This window comes from Rana temporaria, chromosome 1 (assembly GCF_905171775.1).
Source record: "Rana temporaria chromosome 1, aRanTem1.1, whole genome shotgun sequence".
Lineage (NCBI taxonomy): Eukaryota > Metazoa > Chordata > Amphibia > Anura > Ranidae > Rana > Rana temporaria.
The window spans coordinates 256103367-256124682 of NC_053489.1; the positions used below are offsets into that span (position 1 = coordinate 256103367).

Below are 21316 nucleotides of genomic sequence, written 5' to 3' on the forward strand. Positions count from 1 at the left end.
AAAAAAAAAAAACACACAGGGCTGAAAAACATGTGTACAGACCTTCATAAGGAGAGTGCAAAAACCACCTGGAAAAGCTCAGGCTCAAACCTAGCCTTATCCCTGGTTCACACTTGTGCGTTTGTGCGGGCACAGAAGCCCATTCATTTGAAAGGGCTGTCTGTGTTTTTAAAAACGCAGCCACAGGGAAGTCGCATGGTGATTTTTCGGCAGTTTTGGCACCTGCAAGCGTACTGTGGTTTGAGATATGTAGGGGAGCCATTAAAGCGGAGGTTCACCTAAAAAACAAGTATATAACATTACATTCCGTACACCTCAAACATGTACGGTATGCCAGGTTTTTCTGGGGGGTGTACATACAGTATTATCAGTATTTTCCTCCCGGGTTACGGGGTACTGGCTCCAGCGGGAGTGGGCGTTCCTGTGCAGTGCCGCAATGTCATCTGGGACTTCGCCCATATGATTGACGTGCCTGAGAAAAACTCCCCCCGGCAGTTAAGGTGCGTCACGACTTTCCGAAAGTAGCCGAACCGCGAGTCGGCTCTATAAAGCGCCTGCGCACCGACTAGGAGCCGTGTAGAGCTGACTGCGCAGGCGCCGTATAGAGCCAACTCGCGGTTCGGCTTCTTTTGGAAAGTCGTGACGCGCCTTATCTGCCGGGGGGAGTTTTTCTCAGGCCAGTCAATCATATGGGCGAAGTCCCAGATGACATTGCGGCACTGCACAAGAACGCCCACTCCCACGGAAGCCAGAACAGGGAAGCCGGGAGGAAAATACCGATCATACCGTATGTACACCCCCCCCAAAAAAAAAAACGGCATACTGTACATGTTTGAGGTATACTGAATGTAATGTTATATACTTGTTTTTTGGGTGAACCTCCGCTTTAAGAATGAATGACAGCCCTGCGCGTCTTTTCAGAGCAGCGCCATTTGGCTGCAGGTACGGGAACAGGTGCAACCACCCGCTCACATGCGGGCACATGTAAACCTAGGCTTAAAGTGGCTGTAAAGGTTCGTTTTTTTGTTAAATGTCTAACTTATCTCCGCTGTGCAGTTGGTTTTGCACAGAGTGGCTCTGATCCTCATCTTCTGCGGTCCCTCCGCGGCGCTCCTGGCTCCTCCTCTTCTCGAGTGCCCCATCAGAGAAGTACTCTCCTTTCTAAATATCCATTCGGATGCGCTCCTGTGTACTTCTGCTGCGTCCATAGACATAGACAGCAAGACTCTGCTCCGCTCCCTGTCGCCCGCGTCATTGGATTTGATTGACAGCAGCAGGAGCCAATGGCTGCGCTGTTATCAATCTATCCAATCAGGACACGAGACACCGGCCAGAGTTGGTGTGCTCGTTCCTGTCGTGGGAATTTCTGGGGGTCAAGTAAGTATAAGGGGGGCTCGGGGGTGCTGCTGCAGCAAATGAGAATGCATTAAGGTAAAAACCACTTGCCTCCCGCCCACCGTCAAATGACGGCGGGGTGGCTCTCAGTCTATTTGGACGTCATATGATGGTGCCCAGAACGGCTGCTCTCATGGACACGCATCGTGGCGATCACGGCTGCGCTGTGTTGCTAGGACATGGCGCGACCCCAGTCTCTGTAAAGAGCCGCACTTTAACCATGTGATTGGCTGGGATGTGTGAGATGGCGGTAATCGGCACTGCTCGCCTCACACTGACAGAGTGTGAGGAGAGGAGAGCCGATCAGCGGCATTTCCTCACAGAGGACATCTAGGTATGTAATCAGGGCACTGATCATCAGTGCCCTGATTACAATAAAGCCCCCACAGTGCCAGCAATCAGTGCCCACCAGTGCTAGAAATCGGTGCCCATCAGTGCCAGCAATCAGTGCCCATTAGTGATGCCAGTCAGTGCTGGCTATCAATGTTGCCAATCAATTTTATTTTTTTGAAATTGGTGTCTATAGGAAATATTTGTCAGCTTGACATGGCACTGCTCCTGGTTTATCTGATTTTGGGGTCGGCCAGCTTGCCTTGGTAATCAGTTATGCCTGTAAATCACTATTGCAATGCAGTACATGCATTAAGAAGTGAAAAATGATATTGCTTCACATTAAGTATTTTTGTTTTACATACATGCTCTGGTCGTATTGTGTACTTAAAGCGGAGGTTCACCCTAAAAACATTTTTCTAACATTACATTGTGCTCACTTGCAACATTGACAGTATGCTGAATTTTTTATTTTTTTTTGCTGTACATACCGTCGTATAGCTATTTTCCCCCCGGCTTCCGGGTAGTGGCTCCTGCGGGAGTGGGCGTTCCTATGCAGAGGCTGAGTGACTGATGTGATGACAAAAACTTCCCCCCGGCGCATAAGACGCGTCACAAGTTTCCCGAAAGAAGCCGAACTGCGGGTCGGCTCTATATGACGCTATACGGCACCTGCGCACCGACGTTCGGCTTCTTTCGGAAACTGGTGACGCGCCTTATGCGCCGGGGGAAGTTTTTGTCATCACGTCAATCACTTAGCCTCTGCATAAGAACGCCCACTCCCGCGGGAGCCACTACCCAGAAGCCGGGGGGGGGGGGGGGGGAATAGCTATACGACGGTATGTACAGCAAAAAAATAAATAAAAAATCTGCATACTGTCAATGTTGGAAGTGAGCACAATGTAATGTTAGAAAAATGTTTTTAGGGTGAACCTCCGCCACGTACACACGATCGGAAATTCCGACAACAAATGTTCCATGTGAGCTTTTTGTCTGAAATTCCGACCCTGTGTAGGCTCCATCAGACATTTGCTGTCGGAATTTACGACAAGAAAAAAATTTGAGAGCTGGCTCTCAATTTTTCCGACAGCAAAATTTATTGTCGGAAATTCCGATCGTCTGCATGCAATTCCGACGCACATAAATCCTATGCATGCTCGGAATCATTGAAATTCATTTTTCTTGGCTCCTCGTAGTGTAGTCACTACATTCTTGACGGTCGGAATTACCGACAACATTTGTGTGACCGTGTGTGTGCAAGGCATGTTTGAGCCAAAATTCCATTGGAAAAAAAAATCCACGGTTTTATTGTCGGAATTTCCCTGCTAATAGCAGTCAGAGGAAACTTCCATTGTGGCTGTGCAGTACAGGGGAAAGCTCCGCCCCCTCCAGGGAGGACACGCCGCCAACAAGCCCATACCGCCCACTCCTCCCTCAACCCACCGCCGCCTCTCCTCCAATCACAGAAATCGCCCAGGTCCCTCCCTTCCTGTGTCTATACCAATCTGTGGCCGCTCAACGACGCTTGCTAGCTTCCCGGTCCGAGCCTCGTCGCGTCTCGAAGCCACCACAAGAAGGCGTTCCTGTTGGGCAAGCTGCGGGGGAAAGCTGGAGAGAGAAGCGGACAGGTGAGTGCGTGCCATTGTCGGAGCTGTAGGCGGGAATGAAGCGAGTCCCGGTGGGCAGCACACACAATACGAAGCTCCAGGGCAGCTGTGTGAAGTGAGTGTGGAAGAAGTTGATAGCAGCCTACTGGAGCGGCGCTGGCTCCTCCTCTTCATACACATTTCTTCCTTACATTTGCTGCTTCTGTTTATTTACAATCCCCGCTTTCTTTTACCGGTGCACGTGCAGTCCTGCTCCCCCCGGCTTCCACCATCCCAGCCTCTGGACTCCCTGACCCTCCCCCTGCCTATTCAGCTGCTTGTACTTCCCCGCGCCGAGGCCTGGCTTCTCCTTTTTACTTGGATTACATTTTGTTTACTTGTTTGGTGCCGATTTTTTTTTTTTTTTTTTACTGTTGCTGAACTTGTAGTTGCAGTTCCAAGCTTTTCTGTTTCCGGGGATCACACAGGTTCATCAGGGAGGCTAAAAAGCATCTTTTGATCATGAAAACAGAAAATCCTTGGAGGCAGTTAGATGTGTGATTGCTAGCCATTCACTGTAGGAAAAAGCACTTTCGTAAGATGATAGTTCAGCAGAGCTCACAATACTACCATCATGTAGTCACCAATTTTTTAGAAGTGGTATTAAAGCTTGTCCCAAACCCCCCCCCCCCCTCGTTTTTATAACATGTTATACTCGCCAGCTCTGTTCAGTAGTTTTGGCCAGAGCAGCTCCGATTCCTCCTTTTTATTTTTTGGGGTGCCCCACCCACGCTCCTGGCTCTTTTCCCCCCTTGAGCAGTGCCCCCAGGGAACGCTGATGCCCTGTGGGCACTGTTGTGCTTGCTCCCAAGCTGCTGCTCCATAAGACACTTAGGCTGCATTCACACCTAGGCGTATATACGCCTGAAGCGCGACGCCGCAGCCGCCCCTCATACGCTGGAGGGGTGATTTTACATGGTCGGATATGGAGATGGTTCACATCTCCACGCCGGACGCCTGCCGCCTGAAAAAAGGTCCCGGACCTTTTTTTCAGGCGTCGTTCGGCATAGGAGATGTAAACCATCTCCATAGAGGGGGTGAGGCTGCATTCACAATCGCGGCGTTTTGTCGCCGCGAATCGCGGTACAAAACGCTGCTATTTGCTGCCGCAATTCGCGGGACAAAACGCTGCGATTCAGTACGCCGAGGTGTGAATGCAGCCTTAGAGTCGCGGCTCGGCCTTTGTGCTCTCCTCCTCAATACTTCATATTCCCATCGTTCTTGTATAAGCGATTAAAGTTTGGGTGCTGCAGCTGCATACTGGTTCAGGTCACAAAGTAGATATTTGCCAGCCCACCGTGAATCAACAAAAGTGTTGTCCAAACGCATTTATTGCATGATCACAACGTTTCGGAGTCACACAAGCCTGACAAAGGGGTCCTACGTGACTCCAAAACGTTGCACTCAACTTGTGATCATGCAATAAACCGTTTTGGACGCTACTTTGTGTCCATCCATGGTGTGCTGGCAACTATTTACTTTTTGCTCTCTCCTCGGCTCACTGGTTGTGATTGACAGCAGGGGGAGCCAGTGGGTCTCAGCCAATGAGGAGGGATAGCCAAGGCTATTGTGAACATCGTTGGTTTGAGGGGGAAGGGGCTGTTGCTGTACGCAAGTGTTGTTTTTTTTTTTTTTTTTTTTTTTTTACCTTCATATATAGAAGGTAAAAAGCCTTTGGAACCACTTTAAATTGTTCAATAGCCATACGTTAATCAGCTTATTGTTCGGTTTGTTCACGTGGGTTGGAAGTGACGCAATATATTTGACCTTTCCACCTCCCTTCTGCATATTCCCGCTTTGTATGGAAACCTCTTTCTTAGCAACGAAGTGGCAATGTGTCCTGCTAGATTCATTTTTCTACCCCCCCCCCTTTTTTTTTTTTGGTGTGTAGACGAGATTGTTTTGGATTGTGCGTTTGTTTAAACAAAGTATTTTACTTCCAGGTTACCCGTCCCTTGCACATGTGCATTGAGGCCCCATTCACACTTCTGAGATCATGTCAGAGTCGCTGAATTTCTGCCCGCGATCTCAAAGCTCACTGCAATGACAGGTTCAGATGCCAATACTTTCAATGGCACTTAAAACGCAGTGTGACAAAACTCAAACACCAGAACTTTAAAAAAAAAAATATGACGTTGCCCCCCCAAAAAATCTATACCAGACCCTTATACACTATTTATATATAGCGCCAACAGTTTATGCAGCTCTTTACAATGTAGAGGGGGGGAGCACAATTACAGTACAGTTCAATACATAAGGTACAGGAGGGCCCTGGCCGTAGAGCTTACATTCTAAAGGGAGGGGGTGGTGATGCAAAAGGTAATGGTTGCGCACAATGATTTGGTGGGTGTGGGGTAGGCTTATTTGAGCATGCAGCATGGCAGGCCAGGAAGGGGGGGTGAGTGAATCGCTGAACCATACTAGGCCACATCCCCTCGACATGGGGAGGTGCTTTGGAAAAGTTGATAATGGGGACAAGGGCTTCTTCCCTGGATGGTGGTTGTGGGAGCCTGCGGGCAGGGGGCTTTTTGGATTCTTGTATCCATACTCATTCACCCAAAAAGTGTCAAAAATAAAGAAACCATGGTGCCCGCTGCCAAACCCCCAAAAAAGCTCTTCCCGTGAAGAAGGCTGCCACTATATCTCATGTTCAACTGTGTGACAGCTCTTAAATGGGTAAGGGGTGGGGCCACCAGGTGACGTCACAGGGGCAGATCATTTGGCTGATCGGAGAATAAAAATGGACTTGTCTATAGCCAGCTTAAGAATTGCTTGGAGTAATGGGGCAGCATAGGGGTTAAAGTACTAATAAACACATGCCCATTAATGAAAAAAATAATAATTGCAAGTTAAGAGCATAATGTATAGCATACTCGCACATTATGACATGCATACCTTTTTAAAACGAAGCCCTCCAGCAGCTTCCTCAAACTAATCACTCCAGCCGATCTAGAGACTTCCATCTCCCCGGTTTGCAGGTTACGGCCACTTGAATGGCCGAGCTGCAATGACAGTACTACTGCACATACATGTTGGAGCCATGGCACAGAGCATGTGCTGATGCTGTCACTGGCTGGATCAACACAGATTTCTCCTAAACCGTGCACTTTTAGGAGATATTCCTTGTACCTACAGGTAAGCTTACCTGTACCTTTAAGATGTATTTACTACCACTTATAACACGTGAACCATTTGAGCAATCACGGTTGTTGAAAGCGATCTCTATTGCTCATTTGTCTGTCTTGTCCCAGTGTGCTGTGTCCTGCATTGCATGGAAAAGATGGACAAAGCTACATTCCACTCACTCCTTGTTTTTTAGTGAGAGCTCTTTGCAGCCACACATGGCAGAGATCATTTTAAAAGTTCAGAAAATATGTGTTGCAGCCCCCAACAAAAGTAAAGATGGTGGCAGGTTTCAGCTGCAGAATCACGTTTGGTGTAGAAATCTTCAAGAGTTCATCAGATCAGACATTCGTTGGGGCTAACGTGACATTTAGAGAACAATAGTTCAGAACGAGTGGGTCCCCTCCAACTATATCCCATGGTTACAAGCTGCAGTTACAGGATGACCAGAGGTTGACCTACTGGCATCCAAGTTCAACAAGCTACAGCAGTTTACGTCCCAAACAAGAGATCCTCTGGCAATTGGAGCAGATGCTCTGGTAGTTCCATGGAGCCAGTACTCACTGGTTTATGCTTTCCCTCTGATCCCTCTCCTTTCACATTTGTTGCGCATAATTCGGAGAGAGAGGGGTTTTAGTCATTCTGGCGGCACCAGCCTGGACCAGAAGGCCCTGGAGATTGCAAGACTGACAATAGACCGGGCCATGAACGCTACACGTCGCCCCGATCTACTGTCTGAAGGTACTATATTCCACCCCAATTTAGTCTCTAAATGGCTATTGAAGCCAGGGTGTTGAAGGACCATGGCATCTCGTGACCATGGTGTCTACCCTAGTGAATGCTAGAAAAGCTGTTGCTAGCAAGAACTATCATAAGGTCTTGAAGACATTTTTTATATATATATATATATATATATATATATATATATATATATATATATATATATATATATATATATATTGCATTAGACTTGCTGTCACGCAAGCTAGCCTTCCTAATGACCAACACCTCGGCTAGAAGGGTGTCTGGAGTTGGCGGCCCTTTCGTGCAAGGAACATACATGATCCTTCACCATGACAGGGCGGTGTTATGGCCCGTTCCATCCTTTTTGCCAAAAGTGGTGTCGGTCTTTCATTTAAATTGCGACATTATTTTGCCTTTTTTTTCTCGGCAAAGGAGACAACTGCGTTCTTTGGACAGTCAAGGTTTATTTAGGACTCCTTTTTTTTTTGCTTTACCAAAATGACCCAAGAAGGGGCAGGCAGCTTCCATTGCCTATTGGGTCCGTCAATTGGTCATTCAGGCCTATGGTCTGAAACGTAAAGCTCCTCCCTTTTAGGGTAAGAGCTCATTCTACCAGGGGTGTAGGAACCTCAATAGGAAAAACCCCATGGGTATCTGGCTCAGATTTGTAAGGCTGCTACCTGGTCTTCAGTGCATATGTTCACAATTTTTTCAAGTAGATGTTCGGGCAGCCGAGGATTCGGCTTTCGGCTGCAGTGTACTGCGGGCTGCCGTATAAGGTCTCATGGCTATTTGGCAGGGTGTCTCCCTTCCCTCAAGGCTATTGCTCTGGGACGTCCCAGTAGGTAATGAATATTAGCCTAACTCTGTATCCCATGATGTATGAAAAAGAAAATCTTCTTTTTTTTTTTTGTTGTTGTCATACTTGCATGCATCATTTTCTTTGAGTACATCATGGGACACAGAGGTCCCTCCCCTCTTTTTTAAGGATTCAGTGCTTGCTACAAAACTGAAGTACTTCCTGTATGGGAGGGGTTATATAGGGAATCACCTTTTGGTCTACCAGTGTCCATTCAACCTGGAGATGGAAGTATAACCCAGTGGGTAATGAATATTGGCCTAATGCCACGTACACACAATTAAATTTTCCGTCTAAAAAAACAAAAACAAAAAAAAATTCTGCCGGAAAATTTGAGAACCAGCTCTCAATCTTTTGTTGGTGAAAAGTCCGATGGAGCATACACACAGTCGGAATTTCGGTTCAAAGGCTCACATCAGATGTTTGCTGTCGGATTTTCTGATCGTGTGTACGGGGATTACTCTGTCTCACATGATGTACTGCAAGAAAAGGATTTTACAAGCAAGTATGATGGAAAAAATCCTATGATTTAAAAAAAAAAAAAAAAAAGTTTTATCCACCCTGGGCAGTGCTGAAGCTCCCCACCCCCTCCGGTCACTAATGGCTCAGATAGCAGAGGAATCGGGTGGAAATCAAGCTCAGTGCTTTGGATTGAATCAAGTACACACTATAGAAGGATATGCTTTGTTCGCTTTTCATGTCAATGGTTTACAACCACTTTAATGTTTAGTGAATGGTTTGCACACAGTTACCACATTGAAGTTGATCTACTAAAGAAATAAACTAAGGCTGGCCATACACGGAGCAAAATTCGGTACATTTCCACAACAACAGTGTTGATGCGGGAAGCCCTCCTGCTGGGCCATTGTCTTCTCTGGGGGTGGGGGAGAGAAGACAGTATTTCTAACGGCCATAGCAGCCACTAGCAAAAATCGCAAGTAAAACCTGGCATACCGATTGTACCCAAGTTGATCAATCAACATGGTACATTCAGCCTGCCCATACACTGTTCGATTCGTGTATGGCTGCCTTACTTCGCAAAGTAAATGTTCATTGAGCTTACTTCAGTCAACCAATCCGAATACAAAAAACCTTTAGAAGTTCATAACATGCAATTCATAGGTTAAAGCTGCACTTGATATGGCAATATGACACCAAATAGTGGTGAGGTGCCCTATGAAGAGTCCAAAAGAAACTGATTCCTAAGGAGTGTTCATATGGTATCTTGTCAGATGATGGGCCTTCACCGCGCCACTTGACGACGCTCCCCTCCAAATTGACACTCGCCAGAACTATATGATATAACCGCTTTGGTATTTTTAAATGGATATTTGGCAAACGGCAACACCACTTCCTTAAACTCCTTATCGGTAATTAAAGGGTTAATGCATCTCTCCTAACCAGATATGGTCAGTCAAAACAGGATTTCCACTTGCTGGCTTTTTACTGGCCTGTTGGCTTGTAACATAAGAAAAAAAAAAAGCAATTCTCAGTGTGAACCTATTTAAAATGCTATTCCCAGCAAAGCACTCCCCTCTTTAAGATTTGCGCTTACAATAAATATAAAATGGCATCTCATGGTATAACCATCTGGACTGTACAGCATAGCACGAAACTCGCTCACTGTTCAAAGGAAATTTTGTCCACATCGATACCCGGGTGGATTTTTGTAAAATATATGCACCAGGTATTCTGTTCAGTAAGAACAATCAGACCTTCAAATCTTTTCCTTGTTTTGGAACATCCACTCTCTGTGTCTCATTTAAATGGCCACGTGGGCAGTGATGACCGGCTTATGTCTGCTCTGTCAGCAGAGAACAATAGCGAATGGGCCAAAACCCACACGAAAGAGGTTACAGTGCACTGTTGGGATCAGCTGCGGACATTTTCTCTGTGTATTGTTGCACGTTAATAAACCTAGATTCTCTGTGCAAGGGTCTCCCATTCTGAGGTTTGCTTATTTTGATTAGACAAGAGGCATCGCCAGGAGACATTTAAAAGCCATCATGTAAATAAAGCATAAAGGGCCTTCTATATTAAAGAGTGCCCGTTAACTTGGGGACATTTGAATCTGCCGGAATGATACAACTGCCTTCGGGCAAGACTTGCTGCTGCATTGTACATAAGCTTGAAAGCTTGAGCAAGCACTTGTGTTTATGCCTGTGGAGAGAGGAGGAGCAGTAAAGCACTTGCAGATTCTTACTAGCTTTTCTCAGTGAGGCAGCAATTGGATACGTTTTCAAACCTGTATAAACTTGAAGTAAGCTCTAAATTGTAGGACATTTAAGGGTTGCTTTACTAAAGGCAAATAGACTGTGCACTTTGCAAGAGCAGTTGCTCCAGAGCTCAGTAAATGAGCAGAAGCTGTGCTGACTTCCGTCATCCATTCATGTGCAAGCAAAAATATATTTTCTTGCACGTGATTGGGTATTGTTTGCAAAGTGAATTTAACCTCATTTGCTAAGCTCAGGATCAACTGCAATTTTAGAGTGCACAGTCTATTTGCCTTTAGTAAATCAACCATTTAGTTTGCGACCACCCTGTGCACTTTTATTCTTCCCTTGTTGCATCTCAGGGCTGCTAATCTTCAGACTCTGCATGCATGCACTCCAGTGATATCAGGCAACCGGGCCAAAGAAATGCCATGCAGCGAACTGTGGACCATGCCTACATAATGTGTGCTAAAATGGCCAGTTTTAGACTTCATCAGAAGCCAGAGTGTGAGCGCATTAACACATTTGAGAGATGAGAACACAGCATAGTTGCTCTATAATAATACCTGAACAAGGCTCTTCAAGGCAGGATCACCAGGTATTATTTAAACAAACTGCAAATTTTAAGACTTATTCCCGCATAATATTTTAGGAAGTGGTTTCTTAATATAGTTAGGCTGAGGCTGTCTGCTGGTGTCAGACATACAGTAAGGGGAATTTCAGCCTTATGCCACGTACACACGATCGGAAATTCCGACAACAAAACCATGGATTTTTTTTTTCAGACGGAATGTTGGCTCAAACTTATCTTGCATACACACGGTCACACAAATGTTGTTGGAAATTCTGACCGTCAAGAACACGGTGACGTACAACACAACGAGCCGAGAAAAATTAAGTTCAATGATTCCGAGAATGCGCAGGATTTTTTTGTGTGTCGGAATTGCATTCAGACGCTTGGAAATTCCAACAATAACTTTTGCTGTCGGAAGAATTGAGAACCAGCTCTCAGAATTTCTGACAAAAAAGAAATAACAAAATTTGACAGCAAATGTCTGGAGCCTACACGCGGTCGAAATTTCCGACCAAAAAGCTCACATCGAACATTTTGTTGTTGGAATTTCCAATCGTGTGTACGGGCAAACGGTTTCCTGGAGTGGGTAAGGGTTAGGGTGGATAAAAAAAAAAAAACTGATTTTAAATTTTTTTAATTTTTTTTATCACATTTTATTAAAATAAAAAAAAATGCTTTTGGGGTGTGTGTGTCTGTGTTTTTTTTTTTTTTTTTTTTTTTTTTTTACATTTTTTAAGATGCAATAATTTCAATTATTCAGTATGCAATGGAGCTTGTTTATGTAGCATGAGGCTGTATATTCTGCAATGTTTAAATTTTTGGTAAGCTCATTAAATGAATCCAAGCTGAGAACATTCCACTGCATTGATGCATTCATACAATTTCACAGTAACCAGGAGATAAACCAGAGTTCAGGAATATTGCTTTATTCCATTGTTTGCAAATATATGTACACTACAAACTCTGGTTGAATCTGTTCTGATATCACTTTTATACCAACCTGACAGCTTATTTTTTCAAATGGGAAACCATCATTTTGTTTGCAAATATTAACCAGTTCCCAACCGTCATCACGTCTATATACTGTGGCAGAACGGCACTGCTGGGTGAAACCATGTAGTCAGTGGTCCCAAAGATGTGTCCGATCTGTCCGCCACAATGTCACAGTCCCAAAAAAGATTGCAGGAATTACTAGCAGAATAAAAATGCCATAATTCTATCCCCTATTTTGTAGACACTATAACGTTTGCGCAAAAAAACAATATACACTTATTGCGTTTTTATTTTATTTTTTTTGCGAATTTTTGGTTTATAGCCCAAAAACAAATGCAGAGGTGATCAAATACCACCAAAATAAAGCTCTATGGGGGGGGGAGATGCACATTTTGAGTACTGTAATGCATGGCAGCCCTTATTGCTGGTTAAAGCGATGCAGTGCCAAATTGTAAAAAGATCTCTGGTCAGGAAGGGGGTGAAATTGTGCGAATGCATCCATGCAGTGCATGTTCTCTTGCAGAGCTTGGATTCATTGAATGAATTTACCAAAAATTTAAATATTGAAGAATATACAGCCAAAGAAATGCCATGCAAAGGAAAAGGACGTATGGCTCCCTTTTGGGCCCAGTGCCCTGAGGAAAAGATTTTATATATTTTTTTTTTTTTTTTTTGTCCTTTTTGACTAGCAACTGTCGGCTGAGAGACAGGCTGTATATTATAGATCCTTGTAGTCTTCTCAGTTCGGCCAGCGAGCTTGAGCATACCTTTGCAAAGAGGCTGGGTCTGCCACGACATGCCCCATGACTCCTGGGGTGGCCAGTGAGCTTTGCTCCAAGGTCCGCACATGACTGAGCTGTGGAGTTGTCTCACTCACAGTGGACCGGGTCGACGGCTAGCTCCATTGCGGTTGTACGCCTGTCTGGAATGCGTCAGTGAGTCGTCGCTTGGCGGGTTAAGTACAGTCCCTCCCTCTTAGGTGTGGTGGTACAGCTGAGCATTCCTGGAGTTTGGGTATCCTCCCTTTTTTCCCTCTGCTGTTGGGGTGGGGGGGGGGGGCACCTGGTTGAGGGGACTGTGCGCCTGGCCTATGTGTGGTTTTTTTTTTTTTTTTACTGCCGAGGGTCCTTTTTTTTTTTTTCTGGACGTTTTGGGGTACTGAGCAGCCTTTCTAGGCTTTTACCTTTTTTAAATGCTGTGTTTTGCTGCCGTTCTGACGGCGCTGGCGCAATTTTTCGGGGGATTTTCAGTTTTTATTGAAAATCCCATTGGCGCCCATTTTGTTGTAGCCGCGCCAGGCTCCATATGGGCGCTCGGCGGCCATCTTGCCTAAGTCCTCAGCCTCTAGTGGTGACTCCTACGGCGCGAAGCGGCGTTCTCCTCACGCAGCATTCTACCGCTACAAAACGTTTTACCTCACGGCTTCTCCTCACACATGCAGCGGTGTGTGGGACACGGGCAGCGGCGCTGAACAGTCTCCTCCTGTGTAGTGAGTCCCCTGGGTAAGCCCCCCCCCCCCCCGGTCAGCGCAGCAGGAGTGGTGTTTTTTTTTTCTGTTCAACTGGGCCCTGGGAGTTTTTTCCCTCAAATATGGAGTCAGTATCTGGTCCTCCTTCCCCCAGCATGGCAGAGGCGGCAGCTGGTACTTCTGCTCCTGCACTCACAATAGACTTTGTCGGCAGTCCTGGAGACATTTGTTGCCAGGGTGGAAGCAGCGTGCGGCGGTAAGGGGGGGGTTAAAAGCGCCCCCTCCCTCCGCTATCCCCTGGGGAATGTTCAGATTCAGACCAGGATCCGGCTGCGGCTCAGGTGCCTGGTTCTGTTTTGTCTGAAGACCCAGACCTTCCTTGTGAGGGACGCTGCTGTAAGGGAATCCCTTAAGCTGGATAGTGCAGCTGATATATCCGCTGAGGGCTCGGTCTACTTTGGGTCACACAAATCAGACTGCTCTATTAAGGTTTTTCCTTATCTGTCTTTCTTTGATAAATTCATTGATGCACAATGGGAAAAGATGCACAAGGCTTTTGTAGTCCCTCACCGCCTGGCGGTGGACTTCTCCCTTGGAGGTGGACCCTCCGGTTGCCCGGTTAAACAAGGTGACCACTCTCCCTATAGAGGGAACCCCTGCTTTTAAGGCACAGACTGATAGAAGATCCGAAGCACTTACCCGTTCCATGTTTACCATGCTGGGGTCTGCCTTGCGGCCTTTTGTGGCCACTTCCCTGGTGTCTCAGACACTTACTGAGTGGGCAAAGGTTTTGCGCCAGACCGCAGAGGAGCAACTCCCATCCGAAGTTATTAGACTGGCTGACCAGCTGGTCCAGGGCCTTGTCTATGTTTGTGATGCTTCACTAGATGCAGCACCCTTGATATCCAGGGCTTCTGTTTCGGCGGTGGTTTTACGCCACCTGCTTAGGCTAAAATGCTGGTCTGCGGACCAGGCCTCTAGAAAGCCCTAGGGGATTTACCCTTCAAAGGTGGGAGACTTTTTGGGTCTTCACTGGATGACATCAAGGATGTCACGTGAGGGAAGAGCACTCTTCTCCTTCAGTCCTTCAAGGAAACCCACTGTAAGCCGGGTCCTTCCTTTCCCACACAGAAGCGGTATTTTCGTCAGTCAGGGCCCGCAGGTAAACCCTCCCAGACCGTCAAGGCCTCAACTGGGGGACAGAAACGTCCCTGGGTGCAGAAGCCGGCACCCAAACCCGCAACTGCATGAAGGCCTGCCCCTGCCCGACTCATGGGTGGGGGGGGGGTGGCTTTGCAGGGTCACATTTCGGTGGACCTCTCTGCTCTCTGACCAATGGGTCTGCGAGGTGGTCTCTTCGGGGGTACAAGATAGTTTCTTTCCTATCCCCCGAACAGATTCTTTCCCTCAAGTGTCCCTCTCGTACCGGCTCGTCGGCTGCCCTGTTGGGGGCAGTAAGGGACTTGCTAGGTTGCGGAGTTATTTTACCCGTTCCGCAGGACGAGAGGTTTCAGGGTTTTTATTTGAATCTGTTTGTGGTCCCGAGGAAGGACGGGGTCCGCCCGATCCTGGACCTCAAGGCTCTGAATGTCTTTGTGTAAGTAAGGAAGTTCCGCATGGAATAGATTCGCTCGGTGGTAGCTGCGCTCCATCCGGGGGACTTTCTGGTGTCCTTGGACATCAAGGACGCATACTTGCATGTCCCAATCTGCGCAAGTCACCAGAGGTTTCTGCGTTTTGCGATCAGGGAGGATCACTATCAGTTTGTGGCCCTCCCTTTTGGCCTGGCGTCAGCACCAAGAGTTTTCACCAAGGTGCTCGCGCCAATCCTAGCTTTGCTGAGACAGCAAGGTATTTCCATCGTGGGCTACTTAGACGATCTTCTTCTGAGAGCAGCTTCTGGCTCAGAATTGAGAGGACGTGTCTATAACCAGCCAGACCCTCCAAGAATTCGGGTGGGTCTAAAACATTCAGAAGTCGGTCCTGGTTCCGACTCAGCGTTTGGAATATCTGGGGTTGATTCTGGACTCCTTGGAAGCGAGGGTCTTTCTACCCCTGGAAAAGTTGCAGACGCTCCAGTCTGCTGTGAGTTTTGACGTCCCGCAAATGGTCGTCTCTCCGATTTTTGTATGCGAGATCTGGGCCTCATGGTGGCCTCGTTCTCTGGTGGGTACCTTTTGTGCAGGGGGTTCGTCGTATACTTCCCCCTCTTAGACCACCTCTTCCCCCATGGGATTTGAATCTGGTGCTCTCGGTTCTTCAGAAACCTCCCTTCGAGGACATCAGAGATTCCTCTCAACGCTTTCTCAGAGGATGGCCTTCTTGGTGGTCATTACGTCTGTTAGAAGGGTTTCTGAGCTGGCGGCCTTGTCCTGCAAGTTGCCATACTTGGTCCTCCATAAGGATAAGGCGGTGTTACGCCCGCGACCTTCCTTTCAAAGGTGGTTTCATCTTTTCACCTTAACGAGGACATTGTGCTTTCATCCTTGTGTCCCTCAGCCAGTGCATGCTAGGGAGGTCGCACTTCATTCCTTAGATGTGGTATGTGCTCTGCGGGTGTATCTGTCGGCTACGGCTCAGTTTCGGAGGTCTGACTCACTTTTTGTGTCGGTATCTGGTCCACAAAGGGGCCTGGCGGTCTCATCAGCCACCATTTCTCGGTGGATCAGACAGACAGTCATACAGGCTTATGCTCTTAGGGGGCAGCACATTCGACCAGGGCAATTGGTGCTTCCTGGGCTTTCCGACATCAAGGGTCTGTTTCACAGGTGTGTAAAGTGGCGACTTGGTCGTCAGTTCACACTTTCTCAAAATTTTACAAGGTTGATGTGAGTGCATCTTCAGATGCTTCCTTCGGCCGCAAGGTTTTTTTTGTTTGATACTGTTCCCACCCCTCATTGGGGATGTCCCACTTGTCAAGAATTAAGAGGCCGTTTCCGTCCATGGACGACAAGAGAAAATAGTATTTTTTTGTACCCTTTAGGTTTGTACTGCTTGTTACGAACTGAGGCTGCAGGGAGGAGGGTTATGTCCAGAGGGACCGCCCCCTAGGCGGGGCTTTTCAGCTCTGTTTAAAATGACATGTATATGAATATCTAACATATTTCTGCCTAGTCCTCTCCTGTAAACGGGGAACATAACCCACTTGTCAAGAATTAAGAGGCTGTGTCCGTCCATGGACGACAAAGAAGGATTTTACGGCGAGTACAAAAAATCCTATTTTTTTTTTTTCTTATGACCTTTAGAATCTCTTCACTTTAATGTGCTACATTAAAAAAAAGCATCTTACTACAAACTGATCTATAGCTCGCCCCCCTGTACAAGGTCAAATTATGTAAAACGTGTGTGTGTGTGTGTGTGTGTGTTTTTAACATATTACAATTTTAAAACATTAGAGAAGCAAAAGCAATGGTTGCTATTTTGTAATTTCCCCAAGTTTTTTCAAAAAGGGGATTGCTAGTGTGTTTGTTTTTGAGCGTTTCTGCTTTGTGTTTGACATTTGCATGTGTATCTGGGGTGCTTTTGCTGGCTTTTATGTTGTAAGCATCTCTAGGTATAAGTAAGATGAAGGTGGTGTTGGGTTTTCTAGGAAGAGCAGTCAGCCACGTACATAGTCGGAATGAAGGAAAAAGTTTGCTGTGAGCTTTTGGTCGGGGGGGGGGGTTGTCTCCTCTGGTCCATTATAGGGACATCTAATTAAATGCAGTTTTTGGGCATGTTCCATCACGTGAAATTGCGTGCTAGCTTTTTTGGTTTGGAAATTTTGTTGAACAGAATATTTTTTTAGCTTCTGGCAATAAAAGCATCTGGACCTACTCTATATTTTAAAAAACAAAAAAGATATATAATCATTGGTGACCAGTGGCAGTTAACCCCTTTTTGTGCTGCATTAGTGTAAGTGTTCATGAACTGCCACTGGTCACCCCCTCCATGCTGAATATTAAATACCATTGGAAAACCTGCATTCAACAATCCAATCGGCTGCTGCAGCACTGATCAGTGTATTCTGACGGCAGAAATTACCCTGCCATCAGAATACAATAGCACAGCGGGAAGGATTCCCCTATCCACCACTGCATCAGATAGAATGTAGTCACTATTCTGCCTGGCTCCTTCGATTTCTTATCAATGTTTGTAGAACCGGGTGGTGCGGACAGAGCCAGAAGGTACAGAAGTACCATGCAACCCGGGTGCAGTGATTTTTCAAAAGTAGTGCTTCAGTAAAGCCGATTCGTTTCAAACAAGATTGTTTTTAACATTCAAGAATTACTTTTGAATGACATTTGAATGTTCTGAGAATTTTTGTACAAATTTTAGTTCAGATCAGTGTTTTTTTTTTTTTTTTTTTTTTTTCTCATTTGTTTGCAGATCGGTTGTTCTCTGCAAATCTTTTGTTTTGCTGACCCAACCTTTTCTTTTGCCACATTCAAAGGCACCATCTAAAGAGAGAAAGGGCAAGAGTAAAAAGCATCATTAAAGCAGAGCGCCACCCTAAAGTGGAACTTCCGCTCATCAGAATCCTCATCTTCCTCCCCCCCTTTCCGGTGTCACATTTGACACCTTTCAGGGGGGAGGGGGGTGCAGATACCTCTCCTAAGACACTTCAATTTAAAAAAAAAAAAAAAAGTGGGTACCCAGCTCCCATTTGCGCTTTGCCCCCCCCCCCCCTAGCTTTACATACACTTTTTAACTACGAGTTACCTCCAGGAGCAGGAAGGCTGTGTAAGCATGGACTGGGGAGTTCATTGTTGGGGAGATGGGTTATCAGGAGACATGCTTTGTTCTGAATGAGCAAACTTGGCCAAGCCATTGGTGATTCCATTTTCTTTTCTTCCACCACCAATGGAAGGAAAGAAAATGGCTGGCTTGATTTGCTCATCAACACTGACTGTATTCAGCACTATTGTTTTGCCAGCAGGGAGCCTTCTATTTACTTGGTGTATTATCTTTTGTATTGTTTGTGCAATAAAATTTAACGTGTGTATCTTTTTAAAATGTGTTTGAAAATCCGCTGTGCAAATACTGTGTGAATTTTAAATAAATTGCAACACCCATAATTTTTATTCTATAGAGCCTTGGTTTAAAAAAAAAAGTTTGGGGGCTTAAAGTAATATTCTAGCAAAAGTAGATTTTTACATTATGTGAGGCGTGTCAGAATTGGCCTGGTATTGAAGGGGGTTACACATGTTCCGTATAGGTGTTAGTGCTTTTCATACTAAACATATTAATTTGCTTGAAAATGTTATGACGTTTTACACTTTGTCTTTGCAGTTTTCTGGTCCTGCTGGAAATAAGAATTTTTGGTCCTTTCTCAGATAAACTGCTCACTGATGAAAATCACAACCTGACGTTGACAGTACTAATTGGATAATGCCTCCTACTTCTACCAAAGCACCTGTTCTGTATCCGGAAGACATTTCTGGATTCCTGTGCCTGCCTCCTGTTTCTGATGATCTTCAAGTGACTTGGTCTCGGGCAGAGCTGACTGAGGAGTTGGATGATCACCCTCAGCTCATCGGTACCTTTAGCTTCTTTCCATACCCAAGCATGCCAGAAATTGCTTTACTTTCACTACGGTATGGTTTACAAATGGAAAAAGTGAAAAACTGGTTCATGGTACAGAGAATTCGCTGCGGAATCAGCTGGTCTCCAGAAGAAATTGAGGAGACACGGGCACGACTCAATTATAATCAAGAGCAATTGCATTTCAGGCCGTTGCTAGCCCTAGCCAAAAAGTCTAATGTTCTTCGATCAGATGAGTTTTCAATTCCTGCTCTAAAAGAAAGAGCAAGGCAAGCCATGGCCTCTCATTCTTCTTCATCACCAGATTATAATACCCCAGAACCTAAGAAGATGAGATTAAGCTGTAAAGTTCCAGACAAAGAACCTGTTGGAGTAAACGAAAGTACCCCTTTACAAGGATTAAAACGCTCTAGTAGGGACATTACAGGTGATTCTAAATGCCATTCTCCTATGTCAAATGCTCGTCCAAAGAAAAGGAAGGGTCCTGATAATCTAGTTAAAGCATCTGACACGGCCATGGTTTTGGAAGAGGATGGAAGAGACCTGAACGCGTCTGTTTCATATTATCCCTCTGAGGAAGAACAAATGTCGTCGTCTTGGAATATGAGCAATGGCGAAGAAGTGCAAGTGTCAGGTTATATTGATCACAATGGAAACCTTAGGAGAGAGGATAATGTGCCAGGTATGAAGCGCCAACGGAAAAGTAAGCAACAGTTGCAAATTCTCAAATCTTTTTTTTTGAAGTGCCAGTGGGCTACCCGTGAAGACTACATGAGGCTTGAGGAAATTAGTGGACTACCAAGAGCAGATATCATACAATGGTTTGGAGATACACGCTACGCCATTAAACATGGCCAGCTGAGGTGGTTCCGTAACAGTATGCAAGAGCGTCCCGCCTGGTTAGATGACCCGCAGCATTTTGGTAATGGAAGGCTAAGTGATGTTGGGTCACCAGCAATGTCTTCTGCTGTAGAGGTGCCCGATGATGATGATGATGTGATCGCATCATCTAGTCAACATTCAGGAAACACTGTAGTAAGTGAGGACATTTCTGATGATGAACCATCTTTTTCTGGCAAATCAAAACTTGTGCAAAAAGTATCCAATTTTAAACTTCGTGTAAAAAATTGTTCAAAATCTAAGACTCAACGCCCTATTTCATCCTCCCTTCAAAAAAAATATGATATTTTGGAAAACTACCTTTGTGTACATAATCAGTTCAATGTGCAAGACTTGGGGGAATTGGTTACAGCATCTGGCTTAAGCCCTCAGCAAGTACTGCGCTGGTTTTCTTATAAAACAAAGGAACCAGAGGAGGTTGAAATCTGTGTTGTTGAAGATGAGGATGATGATGATGATGTTGTTATCCATGACTAGTGTGTAACTGTTTTAACCAGTGATGTGGAAATTTTAATATTCAGTACAGGTATCTAATTAGCAATAGACTGAATACAAAAAAAAAATCCATATGCAATAAAACGATTTGTTGCTAGAGCTCACAATATAAAACATATTTATTTTTTTCACTAAAAGTTTTTAGCTGGTGTGTGCAACAAATTGGTGATGGAATGATATTCCATATGTTATGTTGGTTTGCAAAACTACTGTGAAGAGTTTCCACTATTTTCTCTATGCCTTGCACTAGTACTGTTCCCCATTGGGCAGTGGTGCTGGATCTTGTTTTCTGCCCTTTTTAGATGTTCAGTGCTGTAGACAATGTACTGCTTGAAGTTTTCCTACAGTGGTCCATCAAAAATGGCTATTCCTTTTGGCATTTTATTGGTTGCATGGGCAGTCCCTGAGGTGTGTGTGATAATATATATTATTCTCTCTCCCTCCCCTAAGAGGTAGCTGTATGTCTGAAAATTTGTAGATGACTATTGCGTGTGTAAGGTCCGTGTGTTTTTTTTTTTGGATTGGATGTAGGTGGGTGCAAATAAACACAAGCCTGTTTACATCTTTTGCTCCATAGAGATGAATGGAGGGTCTGTGGGTTGAACCAATCATATAAAATGGGCCCAAGGCTGCTTTCACACTGCTGCGCTGCAGTTTATCTGCACTGCAGGTGCAGCGCAGTGGACCTGTGGCTTTCCTGGGTTAGCTGCCCTTTGCCATATATCTATTATATCCTGCAGGTGTGGCGCACTTGCTGAAAGCACACCAAATCCGCAGGTAATAACAGAAGTCTATGGCTCGGTGCAGGTAACCCAAAGGTGCTCTGCACCTGCGGATCAGCTTGAAAGCAGCCCAGTAACCACTGCAAAACAGATATGCCCAAATATACACCATTTTTGGTAATAAACTAAACTTTAACAGTCTAACATTCAGGTATTCCCGCTGTTTCTGTCCCAGCAGATGGCTTTTGATATCACTCGGCTTTTGACAGGAGCCGGCGCTATACAGGAAGCATCCGCTTAAGTGGCTCTGCTCTTTCTGCAGCCGCTTGCT

General features: G+C 45.5%; 1 protein-coding gene across 1 annotated transcript; it reads left to right on the forward strand.

The window, feature by feature from the left end:
- Positions 1-3160: 3160 nt before the first annotated feature.
- HOMEZ (homeobox and leucine zipper encoding) lies at positions 3161-20778 on the forward strand. Its single transcript, XM_040354521.1, has 2 exons — positions 3161-3353; positions 18617-20778. Exon 2 carries the CDS (start codon positions 18716-18718, stop codon positions 20243-20245), a length of 1530 nt encoding a protein of 509 aa, XP_040210455.1. The 5' UTR covers positions 3161-3353; positions 18617-18715; the 3' UTR covers positions 20246-20778.
- Positions 20779-21316: the final 538 nt, after the last annotated feature.